This window comes from Pteropus medius, unplaced genomic scaffold (assembly GCF_902729225.1).
Source record: "Pteropus medius unplaced genomic scaffold, Ma_sr-lr_union100, whole genome shotgun sequence".
NCBI classification, from domain to species: domain Eukaryota; kingdom Metazoa; phylum Chordata; class Mammalia; order Chiroptera; family Pteropodidae; genus Pteropus; species Pteropus medius.
The window spans coordinates 4,571,766-4,598,371 of NW_024347791.1; the positions used below are offsets into that span (position 1 = coordinate 4,571,766).

At 38.6% G+C, this 26,606-nt stretch overlaps 1 protein-coding gene and 1 long non-coding RNA gene across 2 annotated transcripts; one reads left to right on the plus strand and one right to left on the minus strand.

The window, feature by feature from the left end:
* On the plus strand, positions 1 to 7,373 carry LOC120614904 (uncharacterized). The gene is made up of 2 exons (XR_005656119.1): positions 1 to 420; positions 899 to 7,373. It is a non-coding gene; the product is annotated as an uncharacterized LOC120614904 (long non-coding RNA).
* On the minus strand, positions 4,446 to 22,350 carry PWP1 (PWP1 homolog, endonuclein). Its single transcript, XM_039877863.1, has 15 exons — positions 22,137 to 22,350; positions 19,952 to 20,010; positions 19,641 to 19,825; positions 18,072 to 18,157; positions 17,874 to 17,970; positions 14,742 to 14,852; positions 13,771 to 13,901; positions 13,112 to 13,173; positions 10,690 to 10,786; positions 9,969 to 10,030; positions 8,942 to 9,053; positions 7,282 to 7,372; positions 7,064 to 7,185; positions 5,938 to 6,043; positions 4,446 to 5,065 (listed from the first exon to the last, which is right to left on the minus strand). Exons 1-15 carry the CDS (start codon positions 22,206 to 22,208, stop codon positions 4,956 to 4,958), a joined length of 1,503 nt encoding a protein of 500 aa, XP_039733797.1. The 5' UTR covers positions 22,209 to 22,350; the 3' UTR covers positions 4,446 to 4,955.
* Positions 22,351 to 26,606: the final 4,256 nt, after the last annotated feature.

Genomic DNA, 26,606 nt, shown 5'->3' on the forward strand with positions numbered 1-26,606 from the left:
CTGGAGATAGGCCTTGGGATAGGGTGAACATCAAGATCCATTATGGCGGTAATGAGGAGAGAAAATCACTTAAGGAGAAAGGTACTGACTTGAAAGTTTACTTGAATGCTCTATCACTGGTCACAACTTCCTGCCTTTCTTAGCTAACATGGTCTAGGGCATTTGTGACATTTACATGCACATATAGCCTCTAATAGCAGTATTTTAGTTTAACATTTTTTTTAGTCCTCATAGAGCATTATAATAGTAGGTTTTACTATTTTAAAAGATGTTGAAAACAAAGTTCAGGAAATTTACGATGTTCTGCATTTCACAGTTCAGTGATTTGCTGTCTCAGGAGTACTTTTTAAATGTCTATTTCTCCGTCAGGGCCCTCTTCCATGTTAAGCTACATGCAGCTGTTCTGACACCTCATTTCAGGTACATCTCACTGCTACCTATGGCAGTTGCCTATTTGCACTGGGGCTGTGAAATGTACTTCTATAAGCAGAGAACACCTTTGTGGGCCATTATTCATAATTAGAAACAACTGGCACTTGTCTATGGAAAACAATTATTTAAAAGTGTGGGAGGTGATATAATAATATTCTGTTAGGGACTTTTTCTTTCAAGATGCCCGACCCAGATATGCTGTAGCAAAAAGAAAGCGTGCCAGGCTATTTTGCATCGGAAATTCCCTTAATGCAAATAGTGCTTTGTGGCAAGAGAAAAGCAGGATGATCCATTCATTTAGCGTATGTTCTCTTTGGGAAAAGAACAAGTTGGACTCGAAGGGTGGGGGTTGGAGTAGGGAGATGAAACAGAAAAATAGCTCATGACCGGGAAGTCCAATTTCAAGTCCAGAAGCACATATACATCCCAAAAAAGGTATGTACAGGATTCTTTTTTTTATATATAGGTTTAGGATGAAGGAATACAGAGGAATATAGCAGTGTTGTTAACAGTGAAGATGGAAGAAACCTACGTGTCTTACAGAAAGAAAATAGTGACTAAATTAAGGCACATCCACACTAAATAATACGGTGCTGCTACCAAAAAGGATGAGGTAATCCATGTTAGTGGAAATACATCCAAGACTTTGTGAGTGAAAAAGCATGTTGTCTGGTCATCTATTATCTCTGTCTACATGTATATTAGCATGAATTCTACAAAGAAGATACTATAAATTGTCAATCCCTTTTTATCCTGCTTTCTTGTGCTTTAGAGTCTAGAAAGCTAAAAACCACTCCCCAGATTCCTTTAGAGCCAATTCCAAACAAAACCAGCATTCTTCTGATCTGATGCACTTGGGTGAGAGTGATTCAGAATGGAGTTATATGGAGAGAAGCTTTTATTTATTATGTAGGCTTGGATCTTCCCAAGGGTGATATGGGTTTGGAACTGACAGCAGTGGTGGAGGGAGGCTTTCTGAAGTGGCAGGTGGCTTTCTGATCACCGAAGCAGCAGCTGCACCTTGCAACTTTTGCAGTATGAGTATGAAGTTGGGAGTTCACTCCTAGAATTCAGTCTAGACTCCATTTCAATCCTTTTTAGTGATTCTATGGGCTGTCTATAATGCTTAAAAAATTCCTTTTGCTTAAACTAGCTTGAGGGAATTCTGTTGTCTGAACACAAGAATGTTGACCAAGTTATCTGGATTAGTTATCTGGCCTGGCTGGGTTTCAAGGCAGCAAGGATCCACTTACTATTATGGGACACAATTGTACCTGACACCCATGGCTGACATGAGTTAGATCATCACCTGTGATCACTTGCAATATCTATAAATTTAGCTTGACCTAAACTGTTTCTCTTCCCCTGGTATAGGATAGCATCCTCAGAGTACTTTGACACATATTAGAGTTAAGAAATTCTTGCCATTCTGTAAATACGTAAGCCTTCTTTTTGAGGTTTGACTTTGGAAATTAATAACCTGCAGGATCAGACTTTCCTTCTGGTTTATCACTGTATGTATCAGTCTTGTGGCTACAAGAGGGAAGAAATTATCTAAGAGCCGTCACAGGGCAACTCCCGGGTTTTCTGACCTAGTTTGTGTGTCTACTAGGCAGTTTGTTTGCTTTCGTTGCCAGATCCAAAAAATAATCACTAAGACCAATGTCAAGAACCTTACCACCTATGTTCTTTTTCCCCTAGGAATTTCAGAGATCCAAATTTTAGTTTTTAATCCATTTCAAATTATTTTTTATGCATGATGTAGATAGTGGTCTGGTTTTCCCAGCACCATTTATTTTGAAGAGACTGTCCTTCCCCCACTGTATATTCTTGGTTCCTTTGTTGGAAATGGACCATATATGTGTAGGTTTACTTCTGGGCTCTTTTCTGTCCCATTGATCTGTGTCTGCTTTTATGCCAATACCATACTGTTTTGATTACTATAACTTTGTAAGAGTTTGAAATCAAGAGGTGTGATGCCTCCAGCTTCGTTCTTTCTCAATATTGCTTTGGTTATTCAGGGTCTTTGGGTTCCACAAGAATTTTGATTGCCCTTTTTGTGAAAAATGCCATTGGAATTTTGTTAGGGATTGCACTGAATCTGTAGATTGCTTTGGGTAGTATGGACATTTAATATTAATTCTTCCAATTCATGAGCAATTAATATCTTTCCATTTATTTTTGTCTTCATTTCCTTTCATCAGTGTCTTACAGTTTCCAGTGTGCACATCTTTCACCTTTAGATAGGTATTTTCCTAGGTATTTTATTCTTTCGGTGCAACTGTAAATGGGATTTTCTTAAATTTTGATAATTCGTTATTAGTATATAGACATGCAACACATTTCTGTATACTGATTTTGTAACCTGCAACTATTGAATTTGTTCTAGTCTTAAGTTTTTTGGTGGAGTCTTTAGGGTTTTCTATGCCATCTGCAGATAGTGAGTTTTACTTCTGATTTGCTTTTTATTTTTTCCTGCCCAATTGCTCTGGCTAGGGCTTCCAATAATATATTGAATAAAAATTGCAAGAGTAGGCATCCCTTACTTGTGATCTTAGAGGAAAAGCTTCGGCTTTTCACCACTGAGTATGTTAGCTGTGAGCCTATCTTTATTATGTTGCAGTATGTTCCCTCTATACCCACTTTGTTGAAAGTTTTTATCATAAACGGATGTTGAATTTTGTCAGTTTTTTTCTGCATCTATTGAGATGGTCCTATTACTCATTTTGTTAATGTGGTATCACTTTGAGGGTGTTGAACCATCTGTGCATCCCTGGTATAAATCCCACTTGATCTTGGTGTATCATCCCTTTAATGATTGTTGAATTTAGTTAATATTTTGTTGAGGATTTTTACATTTATGTTCATCAGGGATATTGGCTTGTACTTGTGGTATCCTTGTCTAGTTTTGGTATCAGGGTAATAGTACTGGCCTCATAAAATACGTTTGGAAGTAGTCCCACCTCTTCTATCTTTTGGAAGTTTGAGGAGGATTGGTATTAGTTCTTTAAATATATGGTAGAATTCACCAGTGACGCTGTATGGTCCTGAACTTATGTTGGGAGGTTGCTGATTCAATCTTCTTACTAGTAATCAGTCTATTCAGATTTTCTATTTCTTCATGAGTCTTGGTAGGTAGTATGATGGAATTTTCCATTTCCTCTAGGTTGTCCAATTTGCTGGGGTGTAATTATTCATAGTGGTCTCTTATAATCCTTTCTTTTTGCATCAGTTGTAGTCTCACTTTGAGTCCTGAGTCTGAAAATTTACCAATTTTATCTTTTCAAAAAACCTAGCTCTTGTTTTCACTGATCTTTTCTATTGTCTTTTTTGTCTCTATTTTATTTCTATCATGATTTTTATTTCCTTTCTTCTCACTTTGGCTTAGTTTATTCTTTTCTAGTTCCTTGAGGTACAAAAGGTAGGTTGTTGGAGATCTTGTTTCTTGATGCATATAGGTATTTATTGTTATGAACTTCTCTCTTAAAACTGCCCTTGCTGCATCCCTCAAGTTTTGGTGTATTGTATTTCCCTTCATCTTTACATATTTTTTTATTTCTTCCTTTACCCATCGGTTGTTCAGTAGCATGTTGTTTAATCTCTATATATTTGTGAATTTTCCAGTTTTCTTCTTGTAATTGACTTCTAGTTTCATACTACTGCCGTTTGAAAAGATGCTTGATATGATTTCAATCTTAAATTTATTAATACTTGTTTGTGGCATATATATCTTGGCGAACTTTCCATCTGCGCTTAAGAATGTATATTGTTCTTCTGGATGGAATGTTCAGTATATGTCTGTTAAGTCCATCTGGTCTAACAAGTTGTTTAAGGACGTTTCTTAATTGATTTTTCTGTCTGAAGGATCCAGCCATTGGTGAAAGTGGTGTATTAAAGTCCCCTACTATTATTGTGTTGCCGTTTCTCTCTTTATGTCTGTTAACATTAGGTCTGTGCACCTATGTTGGGTGCATAAAATTAATGAATGTTACAGATAACACTGAATACCATGCTAGGGGAAAAAAGGCATGCCGCTTTTTATTTAGTACCAAACTCTAAGGGCAGCACTGAGAACACTTCTAAGTCACGAGCATTAATTGGTGAACAGTCAGTTTGGCAAGTGCTGTCCCTGGAACACCCGCCTGCTTGTGGCCTCTGTGCAATCTTGTCCAAATCATAACCCTTCCAGGCCTAGGTTTAAGATTACAGGATTTTCCTTTTTTAAAATTCTAGAAATTATTAGCTACTTTACAAACCTAGATTGGCTGTGACAGAGGGCATATTTAAGGAATTATTTTTTAAAAACCTTTTTTATTCTCCTTTTCAAGGAGCCTTATGCACCACATGCTTGAAAGGCAAGCATGATTGGCGCTGTGTTGCCACCACAGCTGCAGAGAGGAATGTCAGGAGGTAAGAAATGAATTTGTTTTAGTCACTGCATGGCTGTAGCTACGCACGGAATTAGGCCACCTTTTTAAAACTCTGAGTTAAGGTAAACAAAACAGGAAATTGTATGATCTTCATTACGACTCCATGGGTGTGTCTGAGTGCCTGCTCCCAAAAGGGCCACTAATAGACGAACTTCTTGTGTTGCCGAGAACAAGCCTCTCTCGTCTTCCAAATGCTTCATTTACTAAAACACAAATAAATAGTTAAGAAACTACCAGATCAGAAAATTAAAAGCCTTAAATATAAAAAGAGACTAAAATGTACAAATGAGCAGTAAGTTTCTCTACCCTGAGGGAGAAATGTGATGAAAATATATTTAATACTTTGTAAACGAGAAAGTTAGCAAGAACTCAGAAGTCCAAGTTGATGTTCTGAGTGACCTTAATCATGTTTCAAACTGGTCTTTTTGTGTATGTATTTTCTTTGCCTTGCCCTGGATTTATCTAGTCTACCTTGATAACAGATGTCCCATTCCTTACAACAGTGACTCCATCCTTCCATTATTCTACTTCAGATAGTTTCCTATTTATCTGTCTCTGTATCATGTATATATAAAACCTTTTTGGACTTAGGACCCTTTTTCTATGGGAGGTAAGATTCAGAAATCAGGTAGTGGGGCTCCAGGTGTATAGGACCAAGCAGACAACCTCGAAGTACTAACTAAGCAGCCAGGCTCCCAGAAAGGGAGGGGAGTGGCCCGAGGGGAGAGCTCGATTCTTCAGAAAGTAGTTAAACAAAGGCAGATTTATTCATGCTGGGGACTGGGAAGGTGGGGGGGTCAATTCTTTGAGACTCTACTACATTTTCTTCCAGCTTTCTATTTTAAAATTCAAATTTTATCATAAATAGGTTTTTAAAAAAATAATCTAAAGTATGAAGACAAATTTGTGAACATGAACATTTCCAAGTTACATTTGGTCCTATTTCCTTAGCAGACTACACTACAGGACGAACACCGGATCCACCTTTGCTATCTACCTAACGTATTCACGCTACACATTCTGTGTTAGCCATTACAGAACTCCTTCAGACAAAGCAGGAAATTAAGATTCTTACCTGAAGAGACGGTGCTTATATCCCAGACCCGAAGCCCTTCTTTCTGACCTCCAAATGCATAAATAAATGGCAAATCAGGGCAACAGGCAGAACAGAAGAGAACGCCCTGGGGAGAAGAGAATAGAAAGCCAGTGATTTCAATCTTTGCACAGAGCTCTATGATTTGAATGGTTACTCAAAACCAACCCTCCATTATCTTTCAAATCTCCTACAAAGGTGGTTCACAGTCAAGTTGGAAGGAATATTACAACAATAGAAAGCCAAACAAGTTCAGCACAATGGACATTCTGTGAGGACACGTGTATGCTCTGACCACTCGGTCTCTTATCCCCATTATCACTGTCTATTAGGGATTTTCTAAACTAAGTATTTTTAATTTCCTTTTTAAGTAATGATGATATCAGAGGTCAGTATTAATTTTTAAACTTTCGATGTTTTATATAACTAGATAACACATGCATTATAGAAAATATGAACAAGAAAAAGTATAAAAATCATTCAGATAATCACTATTCATGTTTTGGGATAGGATCTTCCAGATTTAAATATAAGCATGGATAGCACTAAAAAATTGCCTCTGTAATCTGCCTTTCCACACATACACATACATATACACAATTTTAAATAGCTGTGCGGTGTTCTACATCTGCATATTCTATAACTCGGTGCCTGGAATACAGGAGGTACCCAATAAATATTTGCTGAATGAATGATTCCAGTTATTTCTAAATTTTCTGCCACTATATAGTAATTAATTTCAGTGTAGTCAGAACTAGTTATACAAAGAAGTGATAAACTGACCCCAACGACTATGGTGCTCTAAAAGTTTAAGATTTCCTGGGATGGTCCTGATTTTAGGGTAAAGAAACATGGCCATTCTACTTGTGTCCTAAAAATCCGTCTCCCCACACTTCTTATCAAGCAACTGTTAATCATGTGAGTTGAAAAAGGAAACAGTTATTGATTTCCCCCAAATTGTCCTAAGTCATAAAACTCTCACCAAATTTGGCTAAGATAAAAATGAACTTCCCCAATAAATCCATATTCTTTAATGCAATGATTCCTGGAGAAAGACAAACAATACAGGTCAGGAACAGAAAACAAAGATGCCCATGGAGATTCTTACCATTTTCATGTCTCTGGAGTGGACTAGACTCGGCCTATCTCCTAATATGTCCCAGATCTTCACATATTTGTCTGCTGATGCAGTCACAAGACAGCCCTTGATCTGACTGCTTAGATCAAGACCTCAGGAAAGATAAGATTAGTTCAGAGACTCTGACTTTGAAATACAGATTTACTTCATAATATAATAGAAATGAAAGAAACACTATTTTTGCTCACCAGAGATTTCATCATTGTGTGCGTTAAGTGTAAAAATTGGCTTATTTGAACGTGCATCCAAATTATATACAAAGCCGTCATCTGTACTGGCCTGGAAAAAATAAAAGATGGGCAAGATCAGGCTAATATGACAAACACTTAGCAATGGACACAGTATAAATCACAGTGAAAATCAACTATATATTTGACTCACCTGAGGAGCTTATTAAAAATTAACATGGACAAAAAGAATTTACTTCTGGACAAGCTGAGTTTGCTCTTACAAGGATTAATTCAGCTGCTATGTCTGTTAGGTAGCTGGAAATGAATGTGAAGCCGTGGCAGTGGTACGGACCAGGGTTAGAGAGGTGACAGCACAGAGGTGGGTGTTACATCATGAGAACAGCGGGATATGCTCTGGGAGTGTAGAATTAAAGAGACCAGGGTGTTGAGGCCTGGAGAGTAGGGCCACTTAAGGGACAGGCTGAGGAGGCGCTCACAGAACCAAAGAGGGAGGAGGGAATGACAATGTCAGGGAAGCCAGGGCGCCAGGATCGCTGAAGAAAGGAGTAGGGGGTGCTGTCAATATTTTGGCAGAGAGAGTCAATCAGATAAGGACTGAAAGATTACTTTCAGGAAAGGAAATGAATGGAGACAGACCTAGTCAAGGATGGGGGAGAGACCTGAGCTTATATACAGGATAAGAGCAACATCCAACTGATAGTCTTGACAACTGGGCTGTGGACAAAAAACGGAAGAGACTAGAGGAAAAGAGGTAAACCATTTTATTTTGATCACTTCCCATTTCCTTAAATATTTGTGATTTTAGTACCGATGACCATTTGTTAGCAAATAACGTCAAGAAGTATGTGTGCCTGACTGTTGAGAGCCAAAGTACAGAACAACATTCAGATACAACCAGGACTTCACTCCCGATTTCTGAAAAATGGAACCTGGCTTAATGTAGCTCGGCTGGGAAGTGCATGTACCTCTGTGCAGAGTTGATATTATGTGTTCTCAGAATCATTATTTCAGGAAACTTATTAAAATTGTCTACATATTTTAAGAAAGCTGTTTTGTAAAGCATTCACACTTACTTTAGGAAAATTAGGAAATACATGGATGCATCAGAATTTCTTTAATTACCGTACCCTTCTGGATGAAAGCTGGGATTTTATTTCTCTATGGATTGAAATGTCCTGGAAAGCTACATGGAAAACTGTCATCCTACAGACTTTGTATAAAAAGATCTTATACTTCCTTCCTGTCTGGGAGACAGTGCTATATTAATTAAATAGGTTAGCATTCTCAGTACTGGAGACCATTTAAGTACTAGGACTTAAATATCTTCTTGGACCTATTTAACCATTAAAGAAACATAAAAAGAATATTAACCATGCTAAGTATTTCAAAAAACACATTAATAAAATATCAAAATCAATAAAATAAAATGTAGCACACTTTCGAATCCTTGGAAATTAGTAAAATCATTTATATGTTTACTATTTTTTGAGGCCAATCCACTGTTCTCTTGTTAAAAATACCTTTTTTTTTACCCTGCAATCCAAATACTTCATGCTATAAATACAAGAAAAGCTTATCAGAGAGTTTATCTACAATGGAATTAAAGAAAAGTCATCAGTAACCTGGACAAGCAAAACAGTAATATGTATAGTCTTACCAAAAAATGACAAGGTGAAAAGTGATTCCAAGTCACTCTCTCAATCTGCCCACTGAATCGCCACATTCGATGGCTTTCGTCTGGACTTCGGCAGTCATACAAAGCCACTGACCTAAACACATTCAGGCAAAGTTAGGGTTTAACAGTTTAATTCTCCTATGTTTTATTTATGACATGGTAATAAAACACTGAAATCAAGATCTAACTTTTTTAAAGCATGCTTTGAGGTTCTAAAATAAAATAGAAAAGATGAATTGATTTTTACTAACAGGTGGACTCTGGTCTTATCACTTGGAAGCACTGCCGACTCTGGATGTCACAGTGGCTTCTCTAGATCGAATTCTCTACTTAAAAGATAAATCGTCTCTATTTCTAAAAGACCAGGACAATTTCTAACTTCCTCTTCCCTGTTAGTGCTCAGAGCTAGATAACCCATTATCTCAGTGACAATTACTCTCTACAAGCAGGTTACTATGCTGTGGGAACTGATGGATATGCTTTTGTAATTCTGCATGAATCACAACAAAAAATGTAAACATATCACTCTTCAAAAGGACAAGGAATCAGAATAAAGACTGCAAGTCGGTTTCATTTCCCAGTCCATGTGGTCTGTTTGGCCAAGAGAGTAAGACGTAAATGTACTAGTTCTGAGCTTTGGTATCCCTGCTTGAGCTGCTGACCTCGCTATGACCTAGCCCGCTGGTCCCAGGAGGATATGAAACACAAGGACAAAGCCAAGTTACCAGTGACTTGTTTTAAGTCACTGAATTTTAGGATGACTTAGTTCACAGTCATGGCTAATTCATAAACCCTCTAAAAATCTAGTCGCTAGTTAGGAACTACATTATTATGACAGAACCACATTCCCTTGCAGACTGAAAGGACCAGAGTTGAAAAGGACAAATAAGTTATTAAAAATTTAAACATGAGTGCCTCATTAATATATTCTGTCTGAGCACAGTGAGACTTTCTGCATTAACTCAAGAGGATAAAAATAGCATCAATAATTCCTGAAATGTTTTCTTACTTATCATATGATCCAGAAATCAGAGTCTGTGCTTCAAATGGATGAAACTGCAGAGTCTGGACCTGAAAGGAAGAAACATAAATAAATAGATCTGTTGGTCTGATTTTGGTAAAAATGCCTAACACTTTGTGAGAATTGATTTGCAGTATTTTTATAATTTTTCTCTTTGAAATTTAGTATTAAAGAAACATAAATGTACTGCATAATCAAAAGGACAAAACATATTTCTAAATAAAGGCTGACACTAAGAGACATAATACAGCATTCCCCAAACTGTTTTACAGAATACATTATATCCTTCAAATGTTAAAATATATTCTGAAGAGAAAAAGGGAATGGTCAAACATATCTGGGCAACTCCACATGCTCTGCAAGTCCCAGCATGCAGTGGCATAGGAGGTCCCCAAGTTCTGCAGTAGCAGACCTGCTAAATTCTTTAACCCCATTTGGTGTCTGATACCCCCTGATCCCTTTTTAGAAGCCTCTATAAACACATTACGAAGTACTAACATCCCTCGTCACTTCGCCTTTCTGCATTCATTTTTGCATCTCTAAGATGGGTAATTATCACTATCACACAGGCTTTGTCAAGATTCAATGAAACAGCATGTCGAAGCACTCTGTAACTCACAAAAAACCATTATAAATGTTTGTGATTACTTGTAGCGACTCTTTGTCTCAGAATTTTGAGAGCTCCTTTTCATCTACTAAGTCGCCATACCTTGTCTGTGTGTACGGCAAGGCTAGCTGCTGGTTTCCCCAAGGACATATCCCACAGAATTACAGTGTTGTCAGCTGATGCACTTGCTAGCACATTTCTGAGAAAGGGAGGAAATAAATCAGGTAATCTTTTAAAGATCGAGAGCATTAAATGTAAGAATTCCATTTATAATAGCATCGAAAAGAATAAAATACTGAGAAATAAATTTAATAAAAGAAATTCAAGACTTATGTATTGGAAACTATAAAAGATTGCTGAAAGAGTATCTAAATTAATGGATAGTTCATTAATGTTGTCACGACGAATACTGCCATGTATAGATTGACCTACAGATTAAACCAATCCTCTTCAAAATCCCAGCTGACTTTTTGTAGAAAACTGACAAGCTCGTTTAAAAATTTACATAAAAATGCAAGAGATCCAGATTGGCCAAAATAATCTTGAAAAGGACTAGTAAAGCTGAAAAAATCATAGTTCAAATTTCAAAGTGACTGAAAAGCTACAGTAATCATAATGATGTGGTGCTGGCATAAGTACAGACAGATGAACAGAATGAACAGTCTAAAAAAGAAACCCTCAGATTTATGGTTACTGGTTTTTGATTAGGGTGCCAAGATTATTCATTGTTCAGTGGGGAAAAGAACACTATTTTCAACAAATGTTTCAGGGACATCATGTAGAAGAATGTTTGACATCTACCTCACATTATACACACACAAAAAATTCAAAATAGATCATAGAACTACTAACTCTAAGAGCTAAAACTATAAAATTCTCAAGAAGAAAACAACTTTTCATGACCTTGGGTTAGGCAATGGTTTCTTAGATAAGGACAACAAAAGTATTAGTGGCAAAAGAAATACATAAATTGGACATTATCAACATGAAAACATTGTGTTGCAAATGTTACCATCAAGAAGGTGAAAAGGCAACTCATAGAATGGGAGAAAATATTTTTAAGTCATTTCTGATAGAAAACTTGCACCCAGAATATATAAAGAACTCTCAACTAAATAATAAAAAGACAACCCAATTAGAAGATGGGCAAAGGATATGAATAGACAGTTCTACACAGAAAATATATAAATGGCCAATGAGCATGTGAAAAGATACTCAACGCCATTAGGGAAATGAAAAAGACAACAAGCGTTAGCAAGGTGTAGAAATACTGGAATCGTCCTACACTGCGCCAGGAATATCAATGGACAGACACTATCATATAACTTAGCAATTACACTCTTAGGTACATACCTAAGAAAATGAAAACATGCAAAAGCTTGTTCACGAACGTTTACATCGTTATTCATAATAGACAAAAAAGCAAAACCAAACCAAATGTCCGTTAAATGGGTGAATGCAAAAAATGTGTCATACTCACACGAGAGAATATTACTATAAAAAGAAGTTCTGATGCATGCTACAACATGAATGGACCTTGAAAACATTATGCTAGGTGACAGAAGCCAGATACAGAAGGCCACACATTGTATGATTCCATTTATATGAAATGTCCAGAATAGGCACATCTATAGAGGCAGAAAGTGGATTAGTGGTTGCCAGGGGCTGGACACACAGGAGAATGAGCAGTGACTGCTAATGGGTACGGATTACTTTTTAGATTGATGAACATGTCATGGAATTAGGCAGTGGCGATGGATGCACAACTTTGTGAATACACTAAAAGCACTGAATTGTATACTTTACAAGATTAAGTTTTATGATATGAGAATTTATATCTTAAAAAAAAAAAGAGCATTAAATGCTATTAATAGAAAAAAAGTCAGCCTGAAAGAGGAAAGGAATCCTGTCACATGCTACAACATGGGTAAACCTTGTGCTAGGTGAAATAAGCCATTTACAAAAGGATAAGTACCGTATGTGAGGTACCTGGGGACAGAGAATAGAATGGTGGTTGCCAGGGCTGGTGGAGCGGGGAGTGGGGAGTTACTGTTTGATGGGGACATATTCAGTTTTGGAATTGGATGGTGGTGATGGCTGCCTAACAATGTTCACTGAACTGCGCATTTAGACATGCTTAGAATGGTAGATTTTATAAAGGTTATGTTTATCGCAATTAAATAAATGAAAATATTTAAAAAAATATGTGGATGAGATTTTGTAAAATCTAAATGAAGTGAGAAAAATGTCTTCCATGAAGAAACACAATTCTGCACTACTGTTCCTGGTGGTGTTGGGGAGAAGGGCACTTGTTCACCAGATGTGAGGAGCACTAAGTGAAGAGCGGGCAGGTGGCGTGGGGGGTGAAAGGGTACAGACAGTACAGCTCCTGCCCTCAAGCAGCGCATACTGCAGGAAAGAAGAGTAAGACACAGACGCAAAGACCTATGACACATGATGGAGGCATGGGGTAAAATCACAACTGTTAGTCTTTAACAATACTTCAAATGTTAATTCTTTTTACCTGATCAGCTTATTCCAAGAAAGGTCCAGGACAGCATCGGTGTGCCCTTCTGCTGTGGAACTCTGTAATAATTGTTTAATTTAATTATTTTTTTGTACTAAAGTTCCCTGACCCAAAATAAAGGTGATGTTAATTTGGTTGTTTTGATCTTAAGTAAACTTGCTTGAAGACTGAAAAGTAAGCACCTTGTCTCCCTGTTACTTTAGAGATCCACGATAAATATTCTTTATAGACAAGAAACTATAGTAGTTAACCTAGATGTTAATTCTATAAATATCAACCCCTCTCCCCAAATTAAGTTTAAAAAGCTATAGGAATGAATACATTGATATTTAGACTTCAACACACTGAAGGCTAAATGGAAATTGTTTTAAAGTTCAAAACTACCATATGAGTGTGAATAGTTACTATACATAAAGATCATAAGATGAGTAAATTTTGTGTAAGGATGAATAATGTGCCAACAGAGGTTTTATGCAATCAGAGATCAATTTTTCTTTGGATGGGCTTTTCAAAACCAGAAACTACTGTAATTATAACTACTTGTTCTGCTCCACCAAAGTGTCCAATTGAAAAAGTGTATGTTTTTATGCTCCCCTCCAGCCTCAGTAAACTTATCTGTTTGTCATTAGAGTTTAAATAACTGTTAACTTGCTTACCTTCTTTCCTCTCTTTTTCTTCTTTTTTGATAGCTTACTTCCAAGTGTGAAGACAGGCTCTAAAGAGTCCACTATATCAAGGTCCCATACTTCGATAACAGGGGTCATGTTCCCCACAGCGATATAATTTCCTACAGGAAGAAATGATGTATTTGTGATTTAAAAATAACTTCCAGTGAACTATACTATACTGTAGATTAACTGAGCAATGGCTCAGAGCAGCTTCTCAAACTGTTCTACGCAGGTATATCACCTGAGTACGGTTAAAATGCAGACTCCATTTCAGAAGGCCTTGGGTGGGGCCCCACGCCTGCACTTCTAACCTGCTCCCGGGTGATACTGATGCTGGGCTGCTAGGTCCTCCCACCATACTTTGAGTAACAAGGGCTCAACTCAGTCTCTTGGCCCCGGGAACTCACTTAGGAACGAGAACAAAAACCCCTCCTGTCTTCACTGGCCATTGTGAGGATGAGGATCTGATCGGATCATGAATGTAAACAAGCTTTGCAAATGAGATGTAAGGGTATGAGTATTACCAGATTTTACCCTCATTAAGAAGACAGGATAGGGCAACCAGCAGTAGCTAAAAAGACTACCATAAGAACCTAATTCTTCATTTTGATTTTACTTGCTGTTTTCTGAAGAGGGTCATGCCACTAAATTCTAGTTGGTAACATCAGACGTCATCCATTTTATACTAGTTTTTATGAGACTCTCACACTGCAGCCCTAAATGCTTTCAGGACCTGTACTTCGGCCTACCATGGAACCTTTCTAACCTATCTAAAGTCTGGAAACATACAGACCCCAAATAATCAAGTGATTGTGCTTTAAGAACTATTTAACTACAACTTCATAAAATAATATTAACTTCATAAAACATCAATAATTCATACAGCATACATAATTTATGTGGCTAGGAAAAACATCCAGGACTAAGAACCATTGTGCAAGCTTAAGTTTTCTCTTTACCAGTAGAATCATCTGGGCTAGGATCAAAATTCAGCCATTCCACGCTCAGAGGGTATGCAGATAGCAGTATATCATGGTGTACATAAAAAGAATCTTCTTCTTGATTATAAACTGAAAAGATTGGGAAAAGAGACTTTATTGAAGCAGAATAAGAAATCATATCTCATTCAAAAGAGCAGACGCTCCCCAGTAAACCTACATGCTTAATTTAAAATGAGACATATTTGATGACATTAGAGGAGATTCTCAAGTTGTTACTGCTAGGCAAAAAATTTGCATGTCTCATATATTGCTGTCACCTGGTGTGTACCAAGGGGAACAAGAACAGTGACGGAGAATTGACATCTGCCTAAATACTACATCTGCATGCTCGCCAGCTAAAATGGTCCCCGTTTTTTGGTTCACCCATCACAGAAAACAAAGGCCCATAGGTCTCCATAAGGAGTACAGTCACGTGATGCATAACGATGTTTCAGTCAATGACAGACTGCATATTTGATGGTGGCCCCATAAGATTATAATGGAGCTGAAAAATTCCTACTGCTTAGTGATGTCGCAGCGTTGCAGCACAATGCATTACTCATGTGTCTGCGGTTATGCTGCTGTAAACAACCCTACTGCACTGCCAGTCATGTAAAAGTATAGCACATACAATTACAAAAAGTACATAATATCTGATAATGATAAAAAATGACGATGCTACAGGTTTATGTATTTACTATATTAGACTTTTTATTGTCGGTGCACTTATAAAAAAACCACTTCGCTGTAAAACAGTATGCTATGTTAATCTGGCAGTGGCCTCATAAATCTTGTATTTAATGCATCATTTAATGTGTCTCTTAATTTTATCATTTTCTCTTGTGTTTAATTTAATCTTATGTTGGTTTGTAATATGGTGCACAGGCTTGTTGCCTAGAAGCAACAGGCTCTACCATATAGCCTCAGTGTGTAGCAGGCTACAGCATCTAAATCTATGTAAGTGCACTTATGATGTTCACACATGATGAAATCTCCTAATGATGCATTTCTCAGAATGTATCTCCATCATTAAACAGAGCATGACTGTAATTCATTATTATTTTATCTTTTAAAGGTCTATTTGGTTGTAAGTCAAGAATGAACAAACAAAAACAATAGGAATGAAGAAAACTCATTTAGAAATGCTTATCAAAAATTACTTAATATTGAAAAAAAAGTCTGTGAACACTAACAGTGTAAATAAAGCTCTTCAGAACACTCTTTGGGAATATGGGCACTATAAGAAATAGCTCTTTCCTTCATGTTATGAGGTTAAGGAGCAAAAATATTGTTGAACTCAATGACTAATAAGTCTTTTAAAAATTATATAGTGAAATGCTGATAAAAGAGCCTAAATAATCAGTAATTTCCCCCAAACAAGCTTTAGAATAAATGTTAATATTATAAGCTAAGAAATTTAATCCTTCGGGCTTCTGCTTCTGGGATAGGTCCTGGGATTAGCAGATTCCACGTAAATTTCTACCAGATCACTTGATGATGAGAATGCATGTTCAAAATGATTAGCTTGTGGTCCTGTAAGAACCTCAACTCTGGTCAATGTACTCGGCTTACATTTTAAATAAAAAATGATAATAGTGCTTTAAAACGATCTTCTTTTAACTATATCAGATCAACATTCAGGTCAGCTTTAAAACACAATTTTGAAAATACTCATGAATAGAGATAATGCTGGATAATTGGGGGCTTCACACCAAATCTAAATATAATCCATCTTTAATGACCTAACTTGGAAGTAGGAATACAATTGCTTTAAGTTCTCAACTCCTCTGACACTAAATTCAAAGGAATGACTACAATAAGTTCTCACATGAAGACAAACTGTAATAGAATTCTGCTGTTTTGAAATTAGGATTGGGTCTTTAAAAATTTACCAACAACATGGTTTTCATTTGAAATATGTAAAAAGGTTGACGGTAATTAATTACATGGAAGTATCTGTTACTTAAAACTTTTTTGACTTTATAAATAGATCACAATAGGCCGTGGGACTAAAATGGTCTATTCTATAAGTTTCCTGCAGGCAGCCTTAAAGACTGTGAAGAGTTATAGGAATCCAACCTAATAAATAGAATAAATGACAGAGTAACCTGGAAGATGACAATAAACGTTTTCAAACTATGTAACTGTGCTTCCTATGATAAAAGGCCTCAGCCCAATAATCTCTTTAGAGCTTCAAAATTTTAAGACAGACGAGTAGAAGAAAGTTGGAAAAGGAGTATCTGGGCAAGGATGGACTTGTCTGAGGATGTGTGCACAGAGAAACAAAAGGGCGAGAAAACAAAAGGGGAAATCTGGAGGCTGAATATTCCAGACATCGTGAAGTCTATTTTTAAGAAAAGTCATTCGATTAATGTTTGTTGAATTAATAAATATCAACATTAAAATACATCTGGTTTAAAAATTCAAATAAAAAAAATGTAAATCATTGCCTACTTCAAAGTCAAAGTATTCATCTCTGGTTTTGATGCAAACATTTCCAGAACTGGAAAAGGTGACCAAGACATTTTGGTTCCTAAAAAGAAATGGAGGCCTCTGCATAGAATTTTTATGAAGAAAATAAAATGCATTACGTAAGGGGACTATTTGACATGACTTGAGGAGGGGGGGAACGGGGTGGGAAAGCATGATAAAAACCTGTCTATTGAGTATAATCTCTGCCACATAAAGAAAAGGCAGCCAGAAAGGAGACTGGAGTAAAAAGCTAGGGTAACAAGTTACCTTAGAGTGATGAGATTATAATTTTTTTCTTACATTTTTATATAGTTTTTACATCCAGGTGTTCTCTAATGGGGTGGTGGGGAGAGTGAAAAAACTGGCAAAAATGTTTAAATAAAATATTAAAAACTGTTAGAACTTCCAGCAGACCTACTTCCATAAAACCAGGTACCAAAATGACACATGAGACAACACATGCCCATGGACAATAACCAGGAAATCTGTAGACTCTGTAGGATTTTACCATGTAACCAACTTGAATGAGAGAAGGCAGGATCTGGTGCCTAACAATTCATAATAGTAACTATTATGATTACTATTTTAATATCACTTAAACAGACTAGCACCTTCTATTAAGGGATGTATTTCACTTACCATGCACCTCTAAATTGCACTGGTCCTGTTCAGCTCTGCCACAAACTATGAGATTGTCACTGGGCTTAATTAAGAAATCGTCACGTTCATATTGCTCCTAAGTACAGAGAAAAAAAGTAAAAAACCTTACCAAAGCAGATATTCGGCAAGGTTTTTTAAACACTTAAGCATAATTAGAAAAGTGATGTAAATATTTACCGTATCTTTCAGAGTAACGTAAGGATCCTGATCATTACTCCCATAGACTGTCAGACCCAAGAGAGATTCGCCAAGAGTTTCAGTGTCTGTAAGAATTCATAAACTGAAATGAATAAAAGTCATTTTGACAAAAACATTTCTTCTAAGGCTTCCTATCTTTAGACTTACATCCAACCATCTACTTCATAACTAACTCTGGATCGTCCACAGTTGAGAAAGGAAATAGTGGATAATAATAAACAGGAATTTAAAAGCCATATATATTTGACCTTGGAATGCATATCTGATAGTCTCTGAATTCACGCTCTTTCAATAAAATAATTAAACTGTGAAAAATAATTAAACTGTGAAACTCTGCTCAGATCTCTAGCTCGAGCCTTATAATCACTATTCAAAAGTGCTAGACAGGTGGCCTCGAGGACCCTAAAACACTGAAATCAATACAGATTAAGTAAGGGTTGCCTGGTCAAAAAAAATTGAAAAATGATGGGCTTCACAAAGTTAAATGAGTTTCTTCATTGCAAGATTTCTCAGAACCTCCGATATGCTAATTTGCCTTATTTCTCAGAACCTCTGATATGCTAATCTGAAAGAGGGGATACTATATGCCCTTTTCACTAAACTTACCTCAAAATGTTATCCTTTTATGGCATTTCTGCAAGGGTGACATAGAGTTGACCCCGAGTAACATAAGACTCAGGAAAAGGAATACACTCTTAATTGTTAGGGGGAGCCGCTTTAAGGAGGTACGACTAACAGGTCTTAAACATGGCAGGCAACAGAGACGGGTATTTCTACTGGATGAGAAAGGCAGAGCCAGTGATGTGCAGGGTGTGGAGATGTCAAGGAGCAGTTTCTGACGCATCTCTTGAAGCTGGGTTAGCTTTTCCTTTGTCTACATTCCCATGGCACTCTGTCCTGGCAGAACGGTAGCAACCCAGAGTCCAAGTGAAAAAAATATCCTCTGCATCTAATGAGTACACAGACGGTCCCCGACTTATGCTTTTTCAACTTTCTGATGGTGCAAAAGCAATAAGCACTCACTGGAAACTGAATAGGCTAAGACATGATGTTTGGTAGGTTAGGTGCATTAAATGCATTTTCGAATTAAGATATTTTCACCTTATGATGGGTTTATTGGGATGTAACCCCATCATAGGCCGAGGAGCATTTGTACTGAAAAGAATAAAGCCAAAGAATGTTTAAGTCTCAGCTCCACCAGTTGTGTGACACTGGCAAAGTTATTTCATTTTTGAAAGCCTCAGTTTTCTCTTCTGTAAAATGAAGGTAATAATTCCTCCCTCATTGCAGATAAAGAAAAATGAGTTGAAGAGTATTATACCCACTACTTAAAATAAAATATATATATATTTTTTAAACATCTTAAATTAGTGGGTTAGAGGTTATTTTCTAAACTAGTTAGGAAACATGCTGTCTGCCGAAGCCTTGAGCCAAATTATCTGACATAAAGGACAATAAAAACTCAGAGTAAAGCTTTGGAACACTAGGAGCATGATCTGATACACTGAGTTTGTGATTAAAAACCATGAGAAGTGAGTGAACTCTAACCTGGATCGCCTTCCTCATCATATTTATCTAGGTCATACTCGGCCAGCTCATCATCATCCAGTGTCCTGTCATCCTCTGGGTCACCATCCTCCAGGCGTTCCCTTGGTCGTGCCTGCGTGCGTGCACTCTGCATGCCATCTTCTGAAGGTTCGCCTCTCTCCTCTTCATCACTGCCACCTTCTTCTCTATGCCAATGAAAAAAGAAGATCACCCAAATGGCACCATTCAATAACTAGAACACCTTGTCATCATTATTTAAGATTTACGTTTTATCTGGACTTTACTACAAACACTGACAGTCCTAAACTTACTGTAATTTTTCCTTTGCTTCAGCAATGAGACGTTTTACTTCTTCTTTACTAAGTTCTACCTACAAGAGAGGAAACATTTCATTATGAAATAGTTAAGGAAATCATTATAAGTATTTGGGTTGAAAAGAAGTTTGCAAACTAATGTAAAATACACTTTCAAGAGACATCAAGAATCAAACATCAAGCCAAACTCTATGTTTAATGTAAGTGGAGTTTTCACAGGTTCTTATAATTAAGATCCTTTCCCACCTGAAACTGTTCAAAAATCACCTTTGGTCTACTTTATCTCTTTCCAGAAAAGACTGACTTGTATAAATTAGCTTCTATGGAAGCCCATCTTATTTTCTTCCAATTACTCTGACTCCGTCTTAGCCACTTCTCCTCCTTTTCCCTGTGGGTATTCCTAAACAAACCACCCTTGCCTTGGTCCTCTGCTCCTTTCCCTGTTATTACTGGCAAGTATTCACTCATCATGCTGTCACTTCTTTGCAAAGCTCATTCATTCTCAAGACTAAAACTACCACTTCTGAATCGATTACTCTAAATTTTCCCTTTTCTAGCCCTTTATACTCCAGTTCCATTTTCCTAATTGCCTTTAAGACTCTCTCTCCACTTGGAAATCCTGTTCAAAATTGAAGTCATTCTCTTTACTTCAAAACTGGCATCCCTTCACCTAATTAACGCTTCAGTACCTTTTAAAACACCCTTATCACTGCTAAACTATAAGTCCTCAAAGACAGAAACTGACTTGTCATTGTGTGCTTAAGCACACAGTTCAAGGCTCAGTCCATGGTAGAGATGCTTGATGACAGATGATGAATGAATGAATGAATCACCTAGTTGGTACCAGTATGTACCAACTGCCTCTAGTAACTGGGAAATCTTCTTGAGGGATGACACTCCAGTGTTGGATAGCTCTAGAAATGAAAGGTCCTTAAGTTTAATTACACGATACTTCTTTTTCTTATTTCTCTTAATGGTCTGAGTTTTCCTTTCTGGAATTTGATAGAAGAAATTCAATCTCTTCTTTCTATAAACTCTTCGAAGAATCATTCCTAAACTTATCTGTACATTACAATCACGTGAGGGATCTTTTAATAATTTTAGACTACACTCTGGACCAAGTAAATAGCAATACTTGGGACTGGGGCACAGGCTTCAGTATTTTCTGAAGCTCCCCAAGTGGTAACAACGTGCAGACATGTTTGGAAATCACTGTCTCCAAGTATGTGAAAGGCTGTATGTCTCTTTTTAATAACTGTTGGCTCCCTTAAGAATTTTTAACGAGATAATTTCCTGTCCCTATTCTATACACATGCATTGAATGCCTACTGTAAGCCAAACACTAGAGAAACTGGTGAATGAAACAAAGACCGTCTGTGCCCTGAGGAATTTACACCTACTAGGGCTATTCCCGACCCTCATTCCTGTTAATTTCATGTCCCAGCCAGTTACATTCTTATCATCCTTTCTGTCATTGCTGGTCCAATTACATTCAAACCAACACCTCCCTTTCTTTCACAGCACTTATTCCCACTGACATATACACACATCGACCCTATAAAAGCAAGAACTTTTTGTTTTGTTCATGCCTATCCCAGGACCCTGGACAATGCCTGGCAGCAGAAAGTACCGAGTATCCGTCGAATAACTTAAGTACTCTTCACTTCCAGTAGATTCAGTCTCTAACTCCTGGTTTTTCCTTCATAATATGTCATTCCCAATGTCACATCAACGTCTCACTTGGATTACTGCAAGAAATTCCTAAGGTGACTCCCAGCCTCACGACATGGTAGTCTCCACAGCAGTTTTTCTATCCCTTAGTTTTGGTCCTGTTTACTCCTCCGAACGCCGAACCCAAGAGTGCAAAGGGGAGTTTTACCTATGTGCTTCCTCCTCCCGTTAAGTCTGAAAACGCATTGGGCTGACGTCAAGAAAGTTTTAGGGGTGACATTTCCGACTCCAAACAACCTGACCCCTCCCAGCCCAGGAGGTCCACGAGTGCGCGAATTTGGGGGTAAGAGCATGAGGAGGCGCGGTTTCTGACTCCCCAGGTCCTCGGCGCCCCAGCCCTAGTCACGACAAACAAGCCCAAATCGAACTCACGCGGGCCAGGCAGACCAGCCAGTACAGGGCCGCATGTTCCAGGTCCACGTTCCCCAGGCAGGGCTAACCCAGGCCTCACCTTGTCTGGCGTCTCTTTGGCCACGCCGCAGCGGACCCAGGCCACGCACGTCACCTGGCGGCTGCGGTTCATGGTTCTCAGTTCAAAGTCACCGCACGCCGGAGATTCGGCTCAGCGTTGCATGGAACCCCGCCGCCCCCTGGCACGCACGTTTAGGGACCGAAACCCGACCGCCGCCTGGGCAGAGCGCAGGGGCGGACCCTGCTTCCTGCCGCGTCGGCGTCCGCTTGACGTCATTTAGAGGCGCCGAGTGGGGAAAGGGGCGGGGAAAGGGGCGGAAGCGGAAGCGGCCGAGAGAGGCATGCACGTGAAGTTGACTGTGGTGTGTGGGCTGACATGTGTGGGCTGACATGAATGGGCTTTTCAGGACTGTCCCTGCTGAGACGGTGTCTGCAGGCTTCCTGGAGGCAGTACATAATAAAATTGGAACGGTAGGGGGTCAGTTAGAGGCAAATTTCTACCTACATTTATTTTGTCTGCAGTTCCATCAGACTTCGAACTGATAAGTGGTAAAGGTTTGCGGGTTTTTTTAACCTTTCTCCAAAATGAATTCGTCATTTCAGGGAGATATGTTTGCCATTACATTTTATTACATTGTTGGATGTCACTTTCTCATCTTAAAACATTTAGCACCTATTATATTCTAAATGCAGAGTAGTGGTTGAAGTGTTGTAGCCGCCAGCACCCGATAGACACGTGAGTTGTAGGTAACACACTCTTTATTCAGCCAGTTGGGTCTGCCAGGGGTACGCAGACCCCAAATCAAGCAGCCCTGAAATGTAGAGGTACAGGGTTTTAAAGCCCTAAACCCCTATTCTTCATCCTGTTTGAATGCACAAGTCTATTTTTCTTCATTTTACTAACTGTCAACCCACAGATCGGTTGTGCAAGCAGGGTACAGAAGCAGAAAGCTTATTGTTAGAGCATTATGTTCCCATGGGTGATAGCCATGCAGTAATTTTCCAGCCAGCACAGAAGCAGCAGCAAACATGAAGGACTTGTTATGTGTGAGGCACTGTTTTAAGTGCCTTGTGGTAACTTGGTTACTTCTTAACCCTGTGTGGGAGGTCTTATTCCCATTTTACACACGGGGACACATTAATTGTCTTCCCCAAGGTCACACAGTTAGTAAGTGGTATAGCTAGGATATGAACCCAGGTACTGTGACTCCGCATGCTGGCTGTAATCTGTGTCATGCTTCTCAGCTATTAGAACATTTCAGTGGCTCGAGGACTTCAGAATGGAAAGTCTTAGCATCCCAGAAAGATCTGGGTTTTGAACTCTTTCTTGGCTGTGAAACCCTATCCAGGTCATTTGCCCTCTGAGTTTCCATCTGTCTCCTACCTCTGAGACAGGCAAGCAAAAACAGAAGCGTAGACGCTATGGGGAAAGAGTGGTGGTGACAATAAACTGGCCTGCCCCAGTGACATTGTCAACATAGGATGTCCACCTGAGGGGTCAATTTTTGGACATTTTTACAACAAATTTGTCTTCACATAGAATATTTTACTCGGGTCTCATAACAACGCCGATGTAACATGATTGAGAATTGCTTCCATTTTAAAGATGAGGAAGTTAAAATTCCAGTGGTGTAAACACTTACTGCCTGAGATCACACACACAGTTAGGGACTCAGAACTACTACTAAACACCACCAACTCTCTACGCTCAGCCTAATGCCCTTTCACTCTACCAGCCATACATGAATTTGACTATCCTGAGGCTACTATGTCATATGTGAGGAAGCCAAACCCCATGGAGAGGCATATAAATAAAGAGCCTTCAGATGATTCCACTGCCGACACCGATTCACCTCCAGCCATTGCGTTTTCCTAGCTGCGGCTCAGACACTGTGGAGCAGAAATGAACTGTCCCCAAGGTGCCCTGCCCAAAGTTCTGTCCCCTGGAATCTGTGAGCTTAGTTAAATGGTTGTTTCAAACCATTAACTTTTTTATACTTTCATAATGCTTTTATTATGGTAAAATATACATAGCATAAAATTTTAACCATTTTTAAATGTATAGTTCAACGGCATTAAGTCCCAAACCACTAAGTTTTGAGGTCATTTTTTTTATGCAGGAATAATAACTGCAAGAACCTATGTTATATTTAGAATAGAGAACATGAGCTGATTTATTAGTAGAGGCTGATTTCTTAACATCTGGCTGGGTTTAGCCAGGTGTGTGCATCTAGTACGTGGGAATGGGCTTGTGTTTGAGTACTTGCCTCTGATCTGGGCCCTCTGTGGGTTGTCCTCTTATGAGCCAGGTGCTGCTCTATGATGATGCCTGGTATAGAGAGAGCAGTTGATACATATTTGTTAAATGGATGAATAAGTTACATAATAAAAAGTGGAATAGGACTCTGGTTATTTTGAGTCTGCTGAATTTATACTCTTTTACTGAGCTTATATCTGACATTCTGCCACTTCAACCCAAGCTGTGAATTCTCTTTAAAGATGAAAATCCAACTATAGTTGGCATTATTAGTTCCTTATAAAAAGAATTGAGAGAGATAGAGCTTAAGCGATTCCATTTCAAAGCCTGATTCTTGGGAACACTGACGAGCATATTTGACTCAGAAAAGTCTCTTTGCCAGAGGCCAGAAAAAAATGTACTTGGTAGCATCTTAGAGCTAAAGGTCCCAGAGAGTTAGACCCAGGCCTGTGCCAGCTTTTATTATATCCCTTAGCTCAGTGCCATGTGTACTTAGGCTCGTAAGCATTATTTCTGATTGGCCATGAGTGCTGGGAAGGAAGTGAAGTATGTGGTTCCCTCTTGCCCTGTTATACGAGGCTCTGTTTCTTGCCCTTCTCTAATTAATCCTATAATATTAGCTGATGAAGAGTTGAAGGAATAATAATGGTACCAGTTACCAAGTGCTAGAGACTCCTACCACAAACAGGTTTTACAGTGACAAAATCAGGTGTATCGAAATGAATTTTTTCTAGAACTGAACTTCATTTTCATGAGAACAGGAACCATGAAGATTTTGTTACCACATAGAGCCAACACCTAGCATGGTGCCTAGCATGATAAATATCAATAAATATTTGTTGAATAAAAGTGAATATTAGTGTTCTAAACTGAAGTCCAAAGACATTAGGCAATTTCCCCAGTGTCAAATAGTTAGTAAATAGCAAGATACTGTTCTAACTCCTTACACAGAATCCTTTCCTTTATGCCACAGGTTTCTGGTAGAGTCATTCTTTCATTCCTTCATCTGTTGGGACTCTTTTGGATGGAAGTGACAGATAACTCAAATTGTCTTAGGCAAGATATGGGATTAATATGCTTAGATGACTCAAGAATCCAATGACATAAATGCCTTTAGACACAGCTTAATCCAGGAGCTTAAACCATGTCATCAAGATTTGACCTCTCTCTTACTACCTGTAGCTTAGAATGAAAACACTTGTTTTTATGCTGTCTTCTCTCTGTTTCACTTGTCTCCTTGGTTCTGGAATGGTCTTGTGCCCATTCCTGAACCAGTCACTGTGGCCATGAAAAAGTGATGTTTTGTTTGGCTAGGTCTGAGCCACGGGACCAGCTCTGGGGCCAGGAAGGGAGTCAGTCCTTACATGGAGCACATGAGTAAGAATGAGGAAGGGAGAGTTCTCTAAAAGAAAATGGGGAGTTGCTACCAGGAGTGGGTTGGCAAGAACTGCTGATCATGACCTTCATCAAACATTTTCTCTGCCATCTTTGTGCAGAAGTCTGTTGGGGAAAAGGGAGCTACAAAGATGAGCATGACACAGTCTTTCCCTGCCAAGGAGTTTTTGTTCCGATGGAGGATGGGAGGTATATAGTCAAGGAAAAACTAAACAAGATGTGCAAGCAAATGTAATTGCAGCATCCTGAGTGGTGACTCATCCTGTCCACTGCCCAGGTGTCGGGGGACAGCTGAAGTTTGTGGCTATTCAGTTTTCACTAGAAAGTGCATTTCCCAAATGCCCTCCTCCCTGATGCCACCACCATCATCACCTCTTAGAAAAACTCCTTCCCCCAGGCTCAAAGAGTCATTTTCTGTCTCCCCTCACTTCTGGGTAACACTTCAGTGTTTATCTTAAAGTGAAACTTCAATCTCATAAGCTTTCCAACTCAAGTTCTTCCTTGGTTTTCTGCTCCAGTCTCTCTCCAGATGACCAGCTGTGTGGCGTCAGGGCCACAATCCCAGACGTGAGGCAAGGAGGAGACAGGCAGCAAAGTGGGAGGGAGTCCGATGGTGAATGGTCTTGAAGTTCATGATAAGGGACGCTGGGGGCTGTCACTAGGGGTATACAGCAGATTAATGACACAATCTAAGTTAGGTTTTCATGTCGTTCAATCTCCTGTGTGTAGAATGTGTGGTGATGGTGGCTGGGGGTGCAAAGTGAATGTGGGGAGAACCATTTGGAGGCTATTACATGGCTAATCTAGGGGAAAATGGTGTAACTTGGACTAGAGGGCGGCTGACTATGGGGCTGAGGG